General features: G+C 38.2%; 1 protein-coding gene across 4 annotated transcripts in view; it reads left to right on the forward strand.

The window, feature by feature from the left end:
* PCNT (pericentrin) overlaps window positions 1–18,665 on the forward strand; it is a 79,348-nt gene extending 60,683 nt beyond the window's left edge. For all 4 annotated transcript variants that reach the window (XM_084524326.1, XM_084524328.1, XM_084524325.1 and 1 more), the window contains 14 exons: window positions 296–493; window positions 790–963; window positions 1,602–1,797; window positions 2,383–2,605; window positions 3,080–3,230; window positions 5,069–5,773; window positions 6,263–6,540; window positions 7,325–7,427; window positions 9,600–9,764; window positions 11,640–11,878; window positions 13,366–13,454; window positions 13,811–13,964; window positions 15,410–15,537; window positions 18,278–18,665. In XM_084524326.1, the coding sequence (XP_084380452.1) occupies window positions 296–493; window positions 790–963; window positions 1,602–1,797; window positions 2,383–2,605; window positions 3,080–3,230; window positions 5,069–5,773; window positions 6,263–6,540; window positions 7,325–7,427; window positions 9,600–9,764; window positions 11,640–11,878; window positions 13,366–13,454; window positions 13,811–13,964; window positions 15,410–15,537; window positions 18,278–18,321 (2,847 nt within the window). In that variant the 3' untranslated portion in view covers window positions 18,322–18,665. The remainder of the gene's footprint in view (window positions 1–295; window positions 494–789; window positions 964–1,601; window positions 1,798–2,382; window positions 2,606–3,079; window positions 3,231–5,068; window positions 5,774–6,262; window positions 6,541–7,324; window positions 7,428–9,599; window positions 9,765–11,639; window positions 11,879–13,365; window positions 13,455–13,810; window positions 13,965–15,409; window positions 15,538–18,277) is intronic.
* The last annotated feature ends 1,567 nt before the right edge of the window (window positions 18,666–20,232 follow it).

A 20,232-nucleotide genomic window follows, 5' to 3' on the forward strand; every position in this document is an offset into this window, starting at 1 on the left:
AGTCAAGGTTGTCTAAATATATAATTTTCTATCATCACTGGAGTTTAATAATATGACTTGATAGAACTTGACCTATTCCCGGAAAAAGTGTTTAAGGGGTGTGTGTGCATATTCTGAGTTTACTAAGCATGTTAAGTACCAGGGCAGAACTTCATGCCTTTATTGATGTTACAGCCTAGGACAGCCACCTTATTTTTGTTGTCTAGTCCTATCAGATTCCACTCATACATTGTCAAGATGCTGATGCCTGTTTCCTAATGTTAAGTGTTTTCTTTTTGTTTTTTTCTCTTGTCAGACTGTGCTGAAGATGGTATATGAGGAGAGCTGCAAAATATTGGCTTTGTCAGAACATTCCTTTGGCTTTAAGGATCAGAAAAATATTCATCAGACCACAGCAATGATGGAGGGATGGCAGAAGGAGGGCATCGCCTTGTTGGAAGCTATACAGTCACTGAAAGATTATCTTAGCAAGGTGGCAGATAGAGGAAACAAGGTATGAAAATAAAGATGTCTTGTACCCTTTTAAAAACTGGTTAACTTGTTTTGTGTGTGTATATATGGAGAGAGAGATGTATTTTATATATATATATATATATATATATATAAAATAAGTATAGTACGTATTGTATGTGTTTACATATGAGGAGCGGGGGACTCTTTCTGAGATTTGAACAGGCCTCTCAGACACCTTTGGTCTGCTTGAATTAGCAATTAGTTTTATGCAGTAATGATATCAAAGACAGTAGGTTACAGATTGGTAATAGGTGCCTTTTTTTTTTTTTTTTACAGGAACATTCAGATATTACTGCTGACTGGAGAGCAGAATTTCTCCAAGCAGTACAGAGTGTGTTTGAGAAGGAGAGAAATGTGTTGCAAATTGACTTGAAGTCTCACTTCTCCAATCCTGGGTGTGGTGATGAAGTTTCATTAGCAGAAAGGCTAGAGTATATCATGAAACAACAAGTAAGAAAACCTTAGTGTTATGCTCCTAAATCACTTCTATTCCCCATTCTTTATTTGGGGTTAGATCTGGACATGTTGCATGGATACCACTATTATTTTTATAAGTTTGTTACTTCCATTGTTAAATAATACCGTGTGCATTAATTTGGATTTTGTATAGGATGAGTAGGCTTTTCTAGTCTGTTTTGACACTGTTTTTCTCAAGCTCTTCTATTATAGAGCCTATTGATTATTTTACCTGGCAGCCAGAAAAAAGTAGTGAGCAGGAGACTGTGATATGGAAAAGGAAATATTTGATAAAAGAATCCCATCTGGAGCTTCACAAACTTCTGTTGCAAAGGGTGTATCCTGAGCTAACTCCATAACTGTTTGTTGTTTTTTTTAATTATAATTAGTTTTCATCTTGGTAACTGCTATGTATGAACTATTATTGTTACTATTATGCTATTTTGAAGCTAATGAAATGAGGTCTTTTTGTTACTTCATTTTAATTCAAACAGTTAATGTTAAATATTTATTTAGTCATTTGAAGTTGCCTCTCTGTAAAACTTGTACTGAGTGGTTCTCTAGGGTTTATCTCTGTTGGAAGAAAAATGGAGATAGACTTGTAGATTTAATAGGAGTTGGATCATTTTCAGGAGGAACAGAGGCAGATGGTTGTAGAACATCTTTTCTCTTCAGACCGAAATAGCTTGCTCTCTGAGATACAGGACCTTCGAGCTCAGCTACGCATGACACACCTTCAGAACCAGGAGAAGCTGCAGCAGTTACAGGAAACCCTTACAAATGCAGAAGACCATGGGAGCAAACAAGAACACCAGCTTCGGAGGAAAGGTAGTAATTGCCAAATTCTCGTTGCCCAGTTTTCTCTGTCAGTTATTTCCTTTTTGCATAACAGATAAAAAGCCAGTTTTAGCAGAGGAAGAAGTGGGCCTTTTCTTCTTTCTAATGTCATTGTTTAAGATAAATCTGTGAAAAGCAAAGAGAAACTTTAAAAGAACCCAAAGCAATGGAGTTGAAGGCTGACTCTGTATGTATACAGGAAAGAACATTAAGTCTAGTAAGACACCCGTGGTTGTTTTCAGGGAATTCTTTGTATATATATTTGCTAGTAAATGTATCGTTTTGTTTAATGAGTTATAGAATCTATGAGTAAAAGGTTATTTGCAGTATATCACAGTAGGTCTTAAAGTCTCACTCAATTTTTATATCCTCACTTTTCCTGGTCCACTAGCAGGCAAAGCTGTAGCATATGTATGCATCTTTCTGCTTGTTCTTATAATATTTGAAAACAAATAACTTCTCAAGACAAGAATGCTTTAATACGACTATTTTTTCTGCAATTTGAAGCAGTGTAACTGACAATATATTGTCAAATTCTCTGTAATATAAATAACTACTAACATTTTCTTATCCTAGTTGAATTATTAGAATATAAACTTCAGCAGGAAAAATCAATTGTAAGTGACTTGCAAAGCTCATTGTCTGAGGAGCAGAAGAGAGTCTCTGAAACATGTGAACTCTTGAATCAAGAAAAAGCAGAAGTATCAGCCCTGAAGTCAGAGCTATATGAACATAAGCAAGAGAATGAAAGGCTACAAAAATCCCTAGAAGAGCATCAGAGGGAAATAAACAAGTTCCGGTGAGCAGTAGATTTTATTTATTTAAATTTATTGACAGGTCTGAAAAACTTTTATACTCATTGGGATCACAGATGTGCCTCTGTCACTTTTCATGGATATGTTTGCTTTTTTTTAGTAACAAATTTATTTATTCATTGATTCAAATTCAAATATTTACCTTCCCAGTAGCACTTAGTTCATAACCTTCTCAGCAGTCAAGGCATGTTGTATAACTGTAATAAAAGTACACAGAGAATTGCCTCTTAGAACCACTTCTGTTCTACCAGGATAGATAATTTATCTATATCTTTTAGTAGGTACTAACTAGGACAATTTTAGTTTTGCTTGCACTGAAGTAAGCTGTTTTAAAATGCTAAATAGTTGTGACTTGAAACTGACCTTCTTAACTGAGGCTAACTCACAAAAAAGTAATCCAAAATCACTTGCAATGGATGTTCTGTTCAGAACATAAAGTGTCATTTTGAACTTTTCAGTTTTGAATTGGAAAATAAAGAAAAGGATTTGACATCTGCTCTCCAAGAATTGCAGACCGAACGCCTGAGAGAAACAGAGCTGCGAGGCTTGCTTGAGGAACAACAGTTCCAGCATAAGAAAACAGAAGATGAAAATAAAAAGGCCTTGGAGGTAATGCCCTGCATCTTAACTTCGTGTACAAAAGAAGTGAATGAACGCATTTTTGCACTGTTTTTTGTATCCAATGTTTTTGTTCAATAACAGTTTTTAAAAAATAGAAGTTACTTCTACCCATTGTGCATAGCATTTTTTCCCTTGCAGAATTAAAGCTTTCAGTTACTGTCTGCACATACAGAAATAAGCAAATGTTGTATGCATCTTTTTTATATCTTAATGTTTTCAGAGCCTTATACTTTCTCTTGGGGTCAGTTTTGTACTGCCCCTACTGTACAGTGAAAGCCAGATTCTACAATTGTGTAATTGCACCCTTTATTCCAGAGCAAATATGCCATGAGGATGTGCTGTGTATGATCAACTAAGATTATAAAGAAAACCATTTAATGATACATACACTTGGCAGAGAGTATCTGGAACCTTTCTGATGTAAAATTTATTTTTGGAGGTTAACCAAACTTTATTTATTTCTGTACCCTTTCTTCTGAACCGAATAGAAAACAAATGAACAGCTTTCTCACTGATACTGTGATAGCAGTGACTTAGTTCTTGTACAAGACTTTAGAATGACTAGAAAATTATGATGATTTAACATAAACCTTTTGCAAAATTAGAAACCAAAGCCAAACTCTAACTCCAGAACAATCCTGGTTAGATAACCAAAATGGGGAGAGACAGTTCTGACTCTGTTTTTTCTAGTCTGTCTTCTCATTTGTTATCTTTCTGATAGGTGTTTGAGTGTGTAGGTGTTTTGTTTTGTTTTTCCTGTTTGTGTGGTAGGCATGGTGCTAACATGTTCCATCTTGTAAAAGGACTGCTCAGGCAGAGAAGACAGGGACCACCTTATTTAAAGGCTAAAAAGAAGTGCATGGCCCAAGATATGGAGTTATGCTACAGATTAAACTGTTCATAAGTGCCACTGCAGAATGCTGATGGAATACCAGTTTGTGCCAGATGTCTGCCCTATAGCCACATGACCTAGATTCCTATATGGCCAGAGAAGACCTGGTGCTGACTGGAGGGAGAGGGTAGAAACTCCTCATAGGACTTCAGCAGTGCTAGTTCTGTCTGCAAGCATTGTGAGACTGCCCATTCAGTTGCTTCTTTCCCTTTTAAAGATGTGGTGATGGCAATGCACTACCTCACAAAATTGACCTGAGAATGGATTATAATCATCAGTCTATGCTGTGTGCTTCAAATAGATGGGCTGTAAAATCTAGAGATTTTACAAATGCTCCTACTGCTTAAGTGTGTTTGGTTCTTTTAAATCAGTACAGTTTTTTTTCTGCTTCAGGTGTCATTTATTAAGGCATTTGAGTGATGTAAAGAACATTGACTACCAATGAGGATCATACTGATTGAAGAGGCAAAAAAAAAAAAGTGCTGCAAGATGTTTTAGTATGATCTTTGGTTTTGTTACTTGGTGTCATGATGGTTCAGGTTAGAAATTAGGAAATATTTCTTCTCAGAGCAGTCAGGCAGTGGAACAGGTTGCCTAGGGAAGTGGTGGAGCCACCATTCCTGGGGGTGTTTAAGGAAACATTGGACGTGGTACTTAGGGACATGGTTTAATGGGTGATGTTGGTAGTAGAGTGATGGTTGGACAAGATGATCTTGGAGGTCTTTTCCAACCTTAATGATTCTATGCTTCTGGCACTCATAATTAGAAAATTAAACTTGTAATTTTTAATTAAACTTTTTAATACCTGAACTGCTCTAATTCAATCTTGAATTTCTCCATGGATAAAACAGAAGGTTGAAAATTGAATGCTTGCCTACTCCAACAAAGGAATGTTTATGCTAGAATATTAATTCATGCCTCTCCTTTTGAGCAGGATTTGCAGGCTGCCTTGGAGCTGCAGTCAGTGCAGAATAGCCAGCTGTCTGTATCCTTAGAGCATGAGCAAATGATAAATGATAATCTCCGCAAGGAACTTCAAATAGAACATTCACGCTGTGAAGCGTTGGTGTCTCAAGAACAGAAAAAAGTGTCAGAGCTACAGAGAAATTTGGAAGCTGAGAAAAATCGTTCATTGGAGCTCTTGAATTCCTTGAATCATGAACGTGTTTTGACAGAACAGTTGAGCATGAGAGCTAAGGAAGACGCTTCTTGTCAGCACAGGGCATCATTGCTGGAACAAGCCTTTATCCGAGAGCTTCAAGCCAAGCTGGAAGAAGAGAGGTCCCGAACAACAGAGCTCACTGCTATTCTTGACAAAACACACCAGAAGGCTGTTCATTCTAAAAGGCAGCTAGAGGCTGAAGTACGGATGCGTTGCAAAGAAACACAGAAGGAAAGAGAGGTCAGTAACCAACTACAAGCTACAATGAAGTCTCTTCAGAGTCAAAAGCAAGAGGTAATCCACTCCCTAGAGGCCCAGAAGGAACGAGAGGGAAAGCTGAAAGCTGATGAGGAACAATTGCAGTTAGTCTTTGAGACAATGCAAGAACAACATAACAACAAGAAAGAGGAGAAAGAGCAGAGGCAACAAACAGAAATGGAAAAAGAGACAGACAGGCAGAGAGATCAAGAAAGACTGGTAATAATGTTTATTCAAGTCTTCTCTTACTCTGGAATAGCCAACAAACAGAGAACCTGTAAATAGTATTCTTCAATTAAAATACCTGAAACAAATTGCTCTGAAAAAAATCATTAGACAGCTGTTTTTCTGCTTTTTTCACCATTCTTGTTTCCAATTTCACCCTTCCTGTTTCTTAGCTCCTTTCTCGTTAGAGGCGGAGGGAGGCTTTGTAGACTCTCTGGAGACTTGTCAGTCACAGAGTCTGGAAGTTTTGGAGAAGATGCCTTATCTATAGTAATTAAACGGCTTACTGGTGGCCCTGGAGTGCAGTAATATGTCTTCTCCTATAAGGGGTTTGTGGGTTAAGGAACACACTGAGATGGGTATGTTAGTTGGGTGTGATGCTTTTATTTCTGTTTATGCAGACTGAAAATATATTATATTTTAATATAATCTGTATATGTATGCATAAGTAGCAATTTATTACTATCTATTCTGTTCAAATAGAAAAATTTGGAACTGCAACACCAGAGGGATGAACAAAAAATTAAAGAGCTGCAAGGAATACTGGCAGTATTAGAGTTAAGAGAAAGTCCTTCGTCTTCCAACAATCAACGAGAACTGTTGTGTGCTTTAAACAAAGATCAAAATGCCAAACAACCCATGACAAAAGAAAGTGAAAAACTGAACTTGCAACAGCAGCAACAGCAGCTGGAGAAGATAAGACAGCAGTTGCTTTTTGTAGCTGCATGTCTGAATGAGTTCATATATAAAATAGTAGATAAGTGAGTAGCCATTTAAACTCTGTTGTGGAATAGTAATTTTCTTTCCATCCTGCTTCTAAACTCATGTGGGTCATGGCTGAAAGCCCTGTGCCGAAGGAAATGACTAGTGTATCACTTCCTCTGCTTACAAGACCTACCTTGTGTGAAACCATGGTTTCATGGTGGCAGCAGACTGTTTAAAAGGTTGTCATCACACTGCAGCCATTCCTGTTAGAAGCTTGTGTGCCTGCTTTTGAACTAGATCTGTGAAGTGACTTTGCTTAGAAAGAACAAATCCATAAAGAAAAACCTTGAGTTGGAAAGAATTTTGTCAGTTTGATAACTGTAGTAGTTTGATTGGAGAGCAATCAAAAAAAAATAAAAATAAAATCAACACAGCTTCAGGTTTGGAATGGGAAAATCCATCGAGCATGGAAGAGAAAAGGTAGTCATCAGGAATGAGTGGCCAAGCAGCAGTAATTATTTGTTTTTCTTTGGCAACAAAGTAAAATACTGTGGTAACATTTAGCTGCAGCCTGAATTTGTATAATAGAATTTCAGGTTGGCATAAAGTACAGGCTTCTGAATAAATTCTTGTGCAGCAGTATTTAGAAATTCCACTCTTTAATAAAAGCTGTTAATTTCTTTGTGTATTTGTAGTATTTTGTGTAGTAAATAGTACATAAAGACAGCATCAAGATTTTAAAAGGTATTTCAGTGGGGAGAAGGAATCAGATGTATACTAATCTCAATACAAAATTACTACAAATCAACCTGATACTGAAAAAGTATTTCTATTTAACAGAACAGTTAATGATTGGTCTGCATCAAATAATGAAGCTCTAGCATCTTTACTGCAGATGTTAAAGGAACTGAAATCAGATTTATTGTCTCCTCCTGCATCTCAGGTGAGGAAAACAGCATATATTTGATTATTATGAAGTTGTTCTTTATTCTTTGGGTTCTAATATGTACATAAGTTGTAGTGGTAGTGATTGTTGTGTTGTGTTTTTGTTGTTGTTGTTTTTTTAACAATTTTTCCTTTTTGCCATTGGGATAGGAAAAAAAATAGGAACACTTCTATTTACACCATCTTTATGTTCGCATATTTAATATCATACTCTTGCACTTTGTGTATTGTGAAGTCTGTTTCTGATGCCATTTTTTTCCTAGCTATGTAGTAAGTATGTAATAAGCTTGAGGTTATCAAACCCTGGGAAATGTTGCTGCTTCTTCTGTATGCATCCGGACACAGTTATTTTCCATTAAATTGCCAAGCAGTTTTCAAAAAGTGTGGTAATGGTTTTTCATCTCAGGAGGCACGTCTTGTTTCATGTTTGCGGTATTACAGATACCTTATACCTAGGGATTATTGAAAACTGAACTCGGTTCCATAAAATTCCATATTATTCACCACAGAAGTTTGTACTGTCATAAATATCTTTCTTTTCTATTTAAGAGAGCTCTTCAAATGCATTGCAGCCATTCTGACCTTTTTTTGATTTATGGCTAACAATCTTAGTTCTGTTAAATTCATCCTTCCTCTACTCCCTTATCTGCTTGACATACAATTTTGTAGAAGATTCCCCAAAAACCTACCTTTGAGAAAAAGTTGTGACTTTTCAGAACATGAGGCTTTTGGTTACTTCTTTTCTCATGTTCTTTGTAATACAAGTCTGATCTATGAACAGCTGGCTAGGCATGGTGCAAGCTCTCTGGTAGGTGTCTCTGAAGTTGATTTGACTAAGCCTTCCTCTCACAAACCTATATGGCCCTCTGCTGTGGACAAAATGGTCAGAGAGCTTGTGGGGAATAAGGACAACCTAATGGCTCCATTTAAACCTGACTTAGCAGAGGTAAGCTGTTTGTCTGGCTTAGCTTACTCCAAGTTATTACTTTACTGGAATAGGGGAAAAAAAAAACTGAGAAACATGTTTGGGTCCTTTTTTTTTTTTTTGGTGTAATTAGGCCATTGTCTTCAGAAACTCTGCTATAAATGCTTTTCAGTGCTCCTAACTTTTTCTGAGGTCATCTTCTGTTAGCAGGCCTCTTAACATTATTTTTTTGGTATTCTTGGTATAACAGTCTGTTCTGTTGTTGGATCAAACTTTGGTACTGGAGGAAGCAATTGTAATGATCACAAAAAATACAGGGACTCTATTTTTGTTTAATGAGAGGTTCCACTTAAAAACCTAAAGACATGTGCTTTTCTTTAGTTTAGAGAACAAATGCACCTTGATGTCCTTAGTTCTGTGGTCACAAACATCCCTCCTCTCTGCCCTCTTTTCAGGCTTTTATGTTCTCTAGAATTGCCTCTTGTTTCAGGTTCCTCCTTGAATTTCTCCTTCAGTTAAGTGTGCTGAACTACATGCTCTGGAAACTGAAGGCATTTACTTCTGTTACTTCCTTGGGTTGTGATAAGTAGAGGACTATTAGGTATACAGGCAAAATGCTACAGAGGAATTTGTACCAAAACAAATAGGCAGTAATCGTGCCAAGTGATGCAGTGGAAATCAACCTGATGGATATCAGATAGGACTCCTCAGGTATTACAAGCATTTGTTACTGCCTTCAAACTGAGCTTTTGCAGCTCTGTCTACAGAATGCCTAGGATGGCAGGACTGTAATCCTTACTGGGATGCTTGCTGGCAAGACTAACGTAAAGTAGCTTCCGTCCAGTTCAGTGTAATACAGATGGGTTTTGTTTCCCATGTTTGAACTATTTTTAATAATAATTTGAACTATTTTAAATAATTATTATTTGACATAATTTTATGTCCTCTGCTCTTGTTCTCAAGATGCTATTTTGTCCCACCTCTGAAAGTATAGTGGCACTGATCAGACATATACAGAGGGAAGGAGTGATTTGATTAACAATTAATTTGTAACTTCTTAACTAGGGCTGCTTGTGTATTTCTATTTACTTTTGTACCATTTTGTCCCTGAATGCCAAGTGACTATCAGGATAGCTGTTTTTTAGTCTGTCCGTAAAGTTAGGTTATTACTTCCACAGCCAAACATTTCAAGTCAAATAATGTGTGAGAACTATCACAGCTCATGTACTTTAGTTTTCTTTTTAGATCAGATCTACAGATGATGCTGATTCTGTTCAACAACTGGAAAGAGACGCTTGGCAGCAAGAGAGAAGCATTCTGCAGAATGCACTGAAGCGGGCAGAGTCAGAACTGGCTAAAGCAACTGCTGAAATTGAAAACAAACCAGTGGTAGAAACTTCCAGTCCTAAGGTAAAATGATAGTGATGGCTAGCCAATGGAGCGTCTGGAGCTTCAGGAGCAGACAGTGCTGGAAACATTAGCACATCATTTAAACCGTTGGCACTTTGCTCTCAGTATCTTTGTCTGTTGCACAGATTTGCTGTGTGAGAACTATTACCAACTCAAGGTCATAAAACCGTCTGGAAAGTTCAGTCCTTGGATTATCATTCTTGATCATTGCCTAAGTGATTATTGTCACATGTAGAGCAACTAATTTAGTAATTCTGCTTGGGTTGTCTTTATTATTAATATGATAAAAACTTGCTGTTATAGGGGGGCAGGAATTGCGCAGTTCAGATTTGTAGGGATGAAATTGTTTAGGTTGGAAGGTCTTTAAGACAACCAAGTCCAACCATCAGCCTGACCTACTGAGTCCCATCACTAAACCAAGTCCCTCAGTGCCATGCCCACATGTCTCTTAAATACCTCTAGGGATGGGGGACTCTACCACTTCCCTGGGCAGCCCATGCAATTCTTAACCACCCTGTCTGTGAAGAAATTCTTCCTAATGTCCAATCTAACCTCTGCCGTTTCCCCTCAGCATCCTCCAAATCAAACAATCGCAGTCCCCTCAGCTGCTCCTCACAAGCCTTGTTCTCTGCTCCCTTCAGTGGCTTCCTAGCTCTTCTCTGCACATGCTTAAGCAACTCAAAATCTTTCCTGTAGTGAGAGGCCGAAAACTGAACACAGCATTCAAGGTGTGGTCTCACCAATGCTGTGTACAAGGGGACAATCACTTCCCTGGTCCTGCTGGCCACGCTGTTTCTGATGCAGACCAGGCTGCCATTGGTGTTCACTGCTTGCTCGTGTTCATCCAGCTTTCAACCAGCACCCCCAGGTTCTTTTCTGCTGGACACCTTTCCAGCCACTAAGATTTTAAATATCTGTCAGTTTATGGCATTTAATTTGAACTTAATGCTGTAATCTTTTGCTGTAATCTTTTCAGTTGCCATTTTAAAAGGTGATCTTATAGTTAAATGATTTCAGAAGCTGCATAGCTGCATATTAAATTAGGAACATTCTTTCCTCATATGTCCTATGTCAGAAAAGATCCTTTTTAACTTTCTTGATATTAGACAGAAACTTGCACCAAAAGTCACCTACCTTTTGGAATCTCTTTCTACGTTTAAATGTGAGGGAGATCCAGATTTCTTGTCAAAGCGTGAAATTACCAAACATCTAGATTTTCATATTTCTTTTTTCCTAATCTTAAATACTTCTATTCTGACAAACTTAATTATAATTAAATTAGGTGGGTACTTAAACTGATGTGTTTTATGGTTAATATTTTATACAAGTGCTATTTTAATTGTTGAGGAGTAAAACAGTTTTTGAATCTCAGGTATGACAATTTTGTTGTGAAACTTTCAGGACATTTAAGGCAGTCTGATACTCCAAAGTTGTGTGCTTTTAGCTAGGTACAGAGGTGTTGCGGCTGCCCTTGTATCTGTAGTATAGACACCACATGAAGACAGTACACCAATCAGAAATCATGCCAAAACTTTAGTCAAGTCAAGACTCCATGGGTGTACAGAAATTCAGTAGACTACTACAAACCTTCTTATATGGTGTTCAAAGTACAATACCACTACTTTGTGACTTGGACAGTTTTGGTGCAGAGTTGGTAGTACAGATACTCATTCAAAAATTCATTTTAAAGAGAAATGTACAGTTCTTCCATACTTCATAATTATTAAATAGCTTTCTACAGTATCGCAAAGCAAAATAAGTTTAAATAGTGATGCATAACTGATTTGTGGAAAACCTTGCTGGAAAAAGGAATCAACTTTTCTGGGCTTGATGTAGCTAAATTTTAATGGCTGTTTTTTTTTTTTTTTCCTCCAGTTGCAGAAATTATATAGGAAGTATCTAAGAGCAGAGAGCTTTAGAAAGGCTCTAGTTTATCAGAAGAAATACCTCTTGCTGCTCCTTGGTGGATTTCAGGACTGTGAGCAAGCAACCCTGTCTCTAATAGCACGTATGGGAATCTACCCTGCACCTGCAGACCTGCAGCTTTCTGTTTCCCATTCCCGCCCTTTTACCAAGTTCAGATGTGCAGTCAGAGCAGTCATCGCTGTATCAAGGTAAAACCAGAACACTTGTTTTATTGGAAATATAAAAAATGAATAGTTCCGATGGTTTATTATACTTAATATTAAGCAAAAGCTTTCTCCAAAACTAGTTCAGATGTGACTCATTAGCTGTAACTTTGGTCAGATTTCTATTTCAGAGTCAGTGCTAAGTTGCATTTGTACTAAACAAAAGATTTGTAAAAGCTGTATCTGTCATCTTGAGAGATGCTCAGATGCAATATATTTGCAAATCAATGCACAGCAATTAGAAACTGAGATCCTTTCAGTTCTTATCCATTTGGATGCACTGGAAAAATGTTATTAAGAAGCTAAAGACTTTCAGGAGATGGTACAGGATGTCTTTGTACTGTTGTCTTTGAGGTAGACGCTATGATAGCCATATCAAAGGATGGAGGAAAGTGACCTCCAAACTAATCCTCTGAGGCAGGAGGAGCTGCCACAAAACTCCCTGGAGGTTAGAGTCAGAGTGGAAGAGCAGTGCCAAAACTTGCAGACATTTCCAGTGCCTTAGAGCCAGATACAAACCAAAGGTGTTATCTACCATCCCACAGCTCACAACGTCAGCATCCCAAGACTCAAGAGGATGTTGTGGTTAAGCTCCAATGTCTGTTCCTTTTTTGCCATCCAAACTTGAACCATTTTGAGGGACTGGATTACTGGATTTTTCTTCTTCCCTAGATGTATAGGGTCCCATAGATTGTGTTCTTAAGAGATTTCTTCAGTGTTTAGTAACTTTGGGGGGGGAAAAAAAAGTACGTAAAGAGATTTTTAAAAAAAAAAAAAAATCATTTAAACAGTCTGCTGTTACCCCTGGCTCTTAAGCTCAGGTCTTCCTGGTGCTGCATAGTAGTTATAGGCAACATAATCCTCATTGGAGGACACTGGCAGGAGCTGTGCACTGCACACTGCTGGCTCTGATGTAAGCAGAAACTTTCATAAATTGCAGTGAATTTAGTTTCTGACATGGCCTGTGGCAGATTGCCTAAGAAACCCTAGCTCTTCTCCAGTGTTTGCTTGCTCTTTTCATTTTCATCCCTTAGCTGGCTGAAAGCAAGTGTCCTGTGGGCTGGATCTAGCTGTGTCTCCATGATGACTCATATCCATTCAGTTAGCAATATAATGAAAATGGCATTTGAGTCAGTGAAGCCAGGTGTTCTGGGATTTTATGATGACAGACTCCTGTCAGCTCTCAAGAATTCTTATGGATTGTTGTGTTGACCTGCTAGACTTTAAATGTTATTTAATGTAAACCAAGTGTAAATTGTGCTGTGCTTCTGGAACCCTCGGAGTATTGTTGTAAAGCAAAATGGTATAAGCCTTCATTTTAAGGACTGAAATTGAAGAATTCTTTCTCCATCTGTACAAGGATTGTTACTTACATTGTTTCATATGATTTGTACCAACAAAGAGTTTAATATTAAAACTTAGTTTATTTTTGCTTGTTATTAATGATCATACAAATTAATTTTGTTATCAAGGTTGAAGTTTTTGGTGAAAAAGTGGAACAAACTTAACAGAAAGAGTGTACAGGGTGAAACCATTCCTCACAGTACAGGAGGTAACACAGGTAAGGCGTTGGGGTAGTTACACTTCTTAAATCATAATTTTTCATATGTAGTTAGAGCAAAAAATAGTTATTAGAATTTCTTTGGGGGAAAAAAAATGCTTGTGTCAGATGTTCTCCATTTGCAGGAAATAATTTGAACACTGAAATGTCAAACTTCTGTTAAATTTGATTTAAAAAAATATAAAAAAGGCATTAGCTGAAATATATTTTTTATCGATGCATTTAAAACCAAAACCAAATGTATGCTGCTGCAATTCTTGTGTTTTTATTTATTTATTTATTGGTTGTATTTATAATAGGCTGTATTGAGTGGCTTCTCAGTGAATATTTTTTTAACTGTTTTCTTCTTAACGCAGCCTCCGGTGCTAGAACAGAAATTCTGAAACAGCAGCAGCTCCTAGCTGTTAATGTCAGCTCTCCTCCAACCCGGGACACTGGGTTGTGTCACAGAACCAGCTCTGGGAGATTTTTGAGCCACTCGCCCAGATCCTCTCACTGGTCACACAACAGGTCAGTCTGTAGTCTGCATTCTGTGCAATCGCCACATTGGGCTGTCTTTCCTAAAAATGTAACCACTTATTGGAGGAAGTACTTGATCAAGAGGAGGTATTTGTTTTCTTAGGTCTGGTAAGTATTTAATTTGGTTCAAGGTGCTACAGGAGAAGAAAAATTCTCATTTCCTTTGAGTATATCTGATGTTCTTTGACTGAGAATACTCCTAGTGGCATTCCCCAATTTAATTTGGACAGGCTGAAGTATTTAAAATGGTAATGTCTGTTACCTTCTTTGAGGAGTAATTCTTGCTGCTTTTGCCTTCTAAACTGGAGATTTATGTTAAGAATGCAAGAAAATAGGTTCACCTTCCAGCGGAAGTGGCTTTTCTACTGTAGGACAGCACTGCATTAGTATTAGTTGCCTTCGGACTGTGAACACACTTGAATGGGAGGTGGGGAACTTGCTGTGTGTGTTTTTTTCAGTTTTTCATTAATTATGTTCAGTTCTGCACAGGAATATGATCCCAGATGATTGTTGCTGGGTTGTATGTCACAGGTGGCATTTTGCACAGTGCTGCTAAGAAAATGCCTGAGCTGCAAGCTCAGAGCTGGAGCTGGAGGGACGTGGCCTTCATTTGTCATTGACCTTCCCAGTTCCAGACTCCCCAAGCACCCAGAGTAACCTCAGATAATGCATAGCCACAAGTTATTCCTCATTTGTGGCTTCCTTCTTATAATACAGACTTTTAGCAGTTGATGTGAATGGTAGCATTTCACATTTCCATCAGCATGGCATGTTTTTTTTAACTTTCTTATTATAAATTGGGTACTTTATGAATAAAATTATTGTCTGCTGGTTAAGGAAAACTGAGTGTTGTGATTTAACCAGGTAGGCAGCTGAGTACCACACAACCTCTCCCTCACTTCTCCTCATTGGGATAGAGGAGAGAACTGTAAAGGATAAAAATGAGAGAACTGGTGGATTGAGGGATTGAGATAAAGACTGGGGGGGAGGGATGGACAGCTGATGTACAAAGAAATTGTTTACCTGGGCTGACATGCCCATCCAGATCTTAAGCAATAGTAGCTTAAGTAGCTATCCCGGAGCAGCCAGTCCCCCTACCCTGTCTAGCTCCCCCATATTAATTGTTCAGCATGACCTCAGATGGGATGGAATACCCCTTTGGCCAGTTTGGGTCAGCTCTCCTGGGTCTGTCCCCTCCCAGCTCCTGCTGCACCCCCAGCCTGCCTGCTGGCAGGACAGTGTGAGGAGCTGAAAAGTCCTTGGTTTAGTATAAGTACTACTCTGCAACAGCTAAAATATCAGCATGGTATCAATGTTATTCTCATCCTAAATCCCAAACACAGCACCGTACCAGCTACTAGAAGGGAAATTAACTCAATCCCAGATGAAACCAGGACAGTGTGCAATAAGAACAAAACTGTGTTTTCCTTTTTAAGATCGACTCCATCCACAAGTTCAGCTTCAGAAAAGTCATTTGTGCCTACTCAGGATCCTGAACAATCACTAACAGAATATATCCATCACTTGGAGGTTATCCAGCAAAGACTAGGAGGTTTGCAACTAGGTAAGAGGAACCACGCTACCTCTCAGAACTGCGAGCAGTCTGGGATTCTTTTTACAAGGGTCTTCCTACAGTACTTAAAGACTCTGCCTATAATACTTAGAGAATGTAAAGAACATAATTTTAATTAATAATTTGGGGGGGGAGAGAGGGGGATAAAAAATAAGTCTCTGAACCTAAACCTTTTTGTGAATCATACCTAAAACTAGTCCACATGTGGCATTTCTTTGAACAATTTCAGTGAAATTCTTCAGAGATCAAGGTGAATAATTTCCATGCGATTTTTCCCCTCCTGTTATCAAGTCTAAATTAGCAAGTTGTGTATTTTAAATGAATTTTATGGAGTTAACTTACCTTCAAGTCAGAGAATCATTGTAATAGCTGAATAGGGCTGCCTCTCTAGCATGAACTATTGTATTTCCCTCATTTGTCACTGTGTCACCTCAACCACTCCCCCTCCTCAAAGTAAAATGGGGAGACAATATGATGGAAAGATATGATTAGATGTGTTTTCCAATGTTTTCTTATTTTTGGGACTTAGGTCTAAACTGTTTCTGGTGTATTAGTATTTCTGGATTGCAAGCAATGTGGCTGTGATTGTCAGGGAAAAGACAAGTTTGCTTAATTCAAGTATTTATTAACAAGAAGTTATTAAAGAAGTTATAAAAGTATAGTGAAGTTAGTGAAGCAGTAATTCTAAATGAAAAATTTATTAAAACAGCAGCATAGTATTTACAATATGCACACACAAAGGAGTGGATCACACAGCCCATCCCATGGCTGCTCCAGGGAAGATCATGCCTCTGCACACCAATCCCAGCAGGTGGCTAGGGGAGGGCACCCATGCTAGCCCAGGTCACTGACAGGAATGAGATCATGCTTTCCACAGTCCAAATCAAGGTGTAGCACATAACTTCATCCCCTTAGCGGGGAGCAGTACAAGGCTCCAGTGCTTCCTGCTGCATGACTCCACTGACTCTGTGCAGTTAGAAGGGCCTGCTGGCCATTCCTCTTTGGAGCATATTCCCCAAAACTTGCTTTACCCATCCGGGTTTATCTTACTGAGTTTCCTGGTCTCAACATCTGTGGACCATCAAGTCAGATAATGTTATTAATGTTTTTGTCCAACTGTTACCCCTTTTGTCTGCTATTGCTCCTTTCTTCCCTGTATTGCTTCTAGCTGCTCATTCGCAGGATCAGTTGTTTAATTCAGAAGGTCAGTCTTGGGTCACTACGGTCACTGTTTTCTGTGTTTCTTCCACTGAGCATAACCACTGTCAACTGCTGTTTCCCAGCAGTCTTTCATTTTATAACTGTCCTTCAGCTTATGCCCAAAGATGTCTGGTTTCATGTTGGTTGACCTGAGATGAGGAAAAAAATACTTCAGTGAACCAGCAGACTGACTTCTGTGGCAGTCACTTGTGTTCTTATTGCTGGCCACTTCTTTGGTCTTTACCAGCAGATCATCTCTGAGGTGATTTTATGGGAGAAGGAGTAGGCATTCAATTGCTGATCACGGTATTAAATAGTGACTCTTGGCCCTGCAGTTACTGCAGATGCTCATTCAAAACACAACTACTTCACTGGTTCCTCAATTCAGTGTTCAATCTGAATACTTAATCTACATTGTAGAGATACTGTATTCTCATTCAGTTCCCACAAATTATGGAAGGTATTGGTAATTGTGAGTAGTACTTGTTTATGCATTTGGAAAAATAACTTAAAGGTAACTTCTGAGGCAAATTCTTACACATGTTGCAGTCCTAGTACATTTTTAATGTTCACCTTGAAAATTTAAACTTGAAAATCACATGATTTTCATTACAATCACAAACCTCTGTAGAAAGAGAGAAATGCTGGCTTTGAAGTTCATAGGAGCCTGGTATAGCTGGACAATAGCTCTGGTGAAAGTCCAGAACGTTGCTTGTTTTTCCCTCTGACTTGATCTAATACAAGTTAATAAATAAATAAATAAAGTTAGAAGTCTAACTTTGCTTACAACTCCTACTCTTGCTTATATCTCTAAAAGCAACAGCTACAGTGACACTTCCATATGGAAACTCTGACATTGTTCTCAGCAGGACTTTTCTTAGAACCCTTAACATGACTTTGTGTTTTGTTTTTTTTTCCTTTTCCTGAATACTGTAATCGTTCATGGCAGATGCAGGTAACCAAGAATTTCAGAATTGAAACCTGATAGTATTTCATAGAATAATGTATTTTTGTGTTATGCTAAGTGTGAAGTACTTTACTGGAATACAATTTAGAGCACAGTGCATACCATTTTTGAAATTTTCAGAATGGAAAGATATGGTATTGTAAGGATGACTTTGTAAGGAGTTACAGAATGATGCAGTAACCTTTAGAACAGTGCTTTGAGCAAAATGCGTTCCTAGGTGCTAATGAACTTTACAACATCTACTCAATCACAATACTTGGTCCAGCAACAGAATGCACATTGAATCATTGCAAGATGGGTTGGGTTGAACTAAGCAATTCCGTTGCTGTGTGTAGAGTATACCTGCGATTGAGCATTTTTCTTGATGTGTGAATGTTTGCTTTGTTAGGATTATAAGCTTTCAAGTCTTGTTTTGTATTGTTCCTAGGTGGCTTGTGAAAATGGTAATTGCTTTCAGTGTAGCTCATATGAAGCACATTGAGGAAATAACATGCTGCTAACTGCATCCTGTTGGTTCATAACACAAGCAGTTTTCTAATATTGCTTTGTTTTATTTAAATTTAGGACAAGTTCCAGGCCCACCTCGCCAGAGAAACATGAAAAAGTGATCTGAATGCTTCTGAAATCCGTACCACAAAACCTCCTAGTTATTGGTTCCTTCTGAGTTATTCCCTGGCGAATGGAAGCACTTGTCATCTCTTGTGCAAATGAATAAAGGGCAGTGCTTTTACATCAGATTTTTATATGACTTTTTATTATATTTTAGTACTTTTAAGAGGAGATTACTTTTCGCTAAGAACAATGTTTTACATTGTCGTATGGAATTACTACTAAGTTAACAGCTGAAGTGTGCTGGCATCACTGTATTGTCAGTTGTCTGTTTATTTTTCTATAGTGTATAGCTGGATTCTTTGTTAAAAAAAAGTTATTAAAATGTCATTTTATTAGTGAATTCTTACAGTGTATGGTTATGTTTCCACCTTACAAATCTTTACTTTTTTTTCCTGTCAAAATTATTTGGGTTTTAATATTTCTCTAAGATCATTGACTAACACAACTTTAAAAAAAAAAAAAAATACACAAAACAAAACTCCCAAATCTCAAAGATGCATGTAGTCTTCTGTGAATTTAGGATTTGCCTTGTTTTAATTTATTTCCCCCAGTCTCATGATTTTCCAGTTCAGTGTCAAGCCACTACTCCCTGAATTCTTCTGTGATTGAGCTTGTTCTAATACAAGTAACAAAAAAAAGTCTAACATTGCTTTCAAATCCTACTCTTGCTAATATCCTTAAATCAACAGCTACAAAGGTGCTTCCGTATGGAAACTCTGATATTGTTCTTAGGACTTTTCCTAGGAACTTTAACACCATGACTGCACTCACAATATATTTGGTGTTCCTGGATAATCAGTATTACTGTATTCATGCCTGGAGTTTGTGTCACTTGGCCTTATGGATGTGGAGGTCTGGTACCAACCTTTGGAGCAGGAAGATAATGCTCCTGACGAGTTTTGGAGGTGCTGGACTGCCCCTGCTCCTCTTGGCTTCTCAACAGTTGTTTCCGCCTGTTGATTGTAGCCTGACTCAACAAACTGTTGTCCCTGACAGCTCTGGGTATTTTTGTCATTTTCTGGTGGGAGCACCCAATGCTGTATTTCTGGGTTACAGGAGCAGAGCAGGACACTATGCAGGCTCATGCCTGCAGCCCTGAGAAAGCATAGCTGCCCTTGGGCAGTGTTGTGACTTGGTGATGAATCTCCCATGAGTCATTAAGCACCTAGGTGTTATTTCCCACAGGCCTGGTGTAGGTGGAGTAGAGAACATTTCAGTTCTTCCTTTGCCCCTTGCCAGGCTGTTGGTTCCAGAGGCAAGCATGCAGACAGGAGCCACATGGTGCTCTGCAGACCACAGCTGAGCTTTGTGCCAGCCCCTTAAGAACTTCTATTAGAGACAACACAGCAAGACATCCTGGCTATTCTTCAAGAAATTAATAATGCACTGCCTTCTTCATGTTCAGTAAGAGCTTCTGCAATGCCTACTGTCACTAATAGTGAGCTAGCACTGTGCTAATTCTATAAACTTTGAGAGCTTTTCCTAGACGGGCTGAAGGTTGCATTGGAGAAAAAAAAAAAAAAAAAAGGATCTCACGCACGTTGCTGTGAAGGCTGACTCAGTCTTCCACTATCCCTGATAATGGACCTGTACATTGTCCCATACCTGGGTTAGGGTCAGTGTGTGCATATGATCCAGTTTGTGCAATGTTATCTTCACACATGTACTGACTATTCTCCTATGACAGCTATTGGAGAACCTATTATACCTGATTTGGCCTAAATTTACGAGATTTAATGAAAAAAAACAGTACCTAATTTGGTATAAAATCTTGGCAAGAATAAGTTAACTTCTGCAAAGTTCTATACCCATTCAAATTGACAAAGTAAATTTATGCTGGATCAGTAACTTAAAAAAAAAAAAAAAAAATCTGTTGCTGGAGAACAGAGAAGGTCGTGAGGGACATG

This window comes from Aythya ferina, assembly GCF_964211825.1.
Source record: "Aythya ferina genome assembly, chromosome: 6".
Lineage (NCBI taxonomy): Eukaryota > Metazoa > Chordata > Aves > Anseriformes > Anatidae > Aythya > Aythya ferina.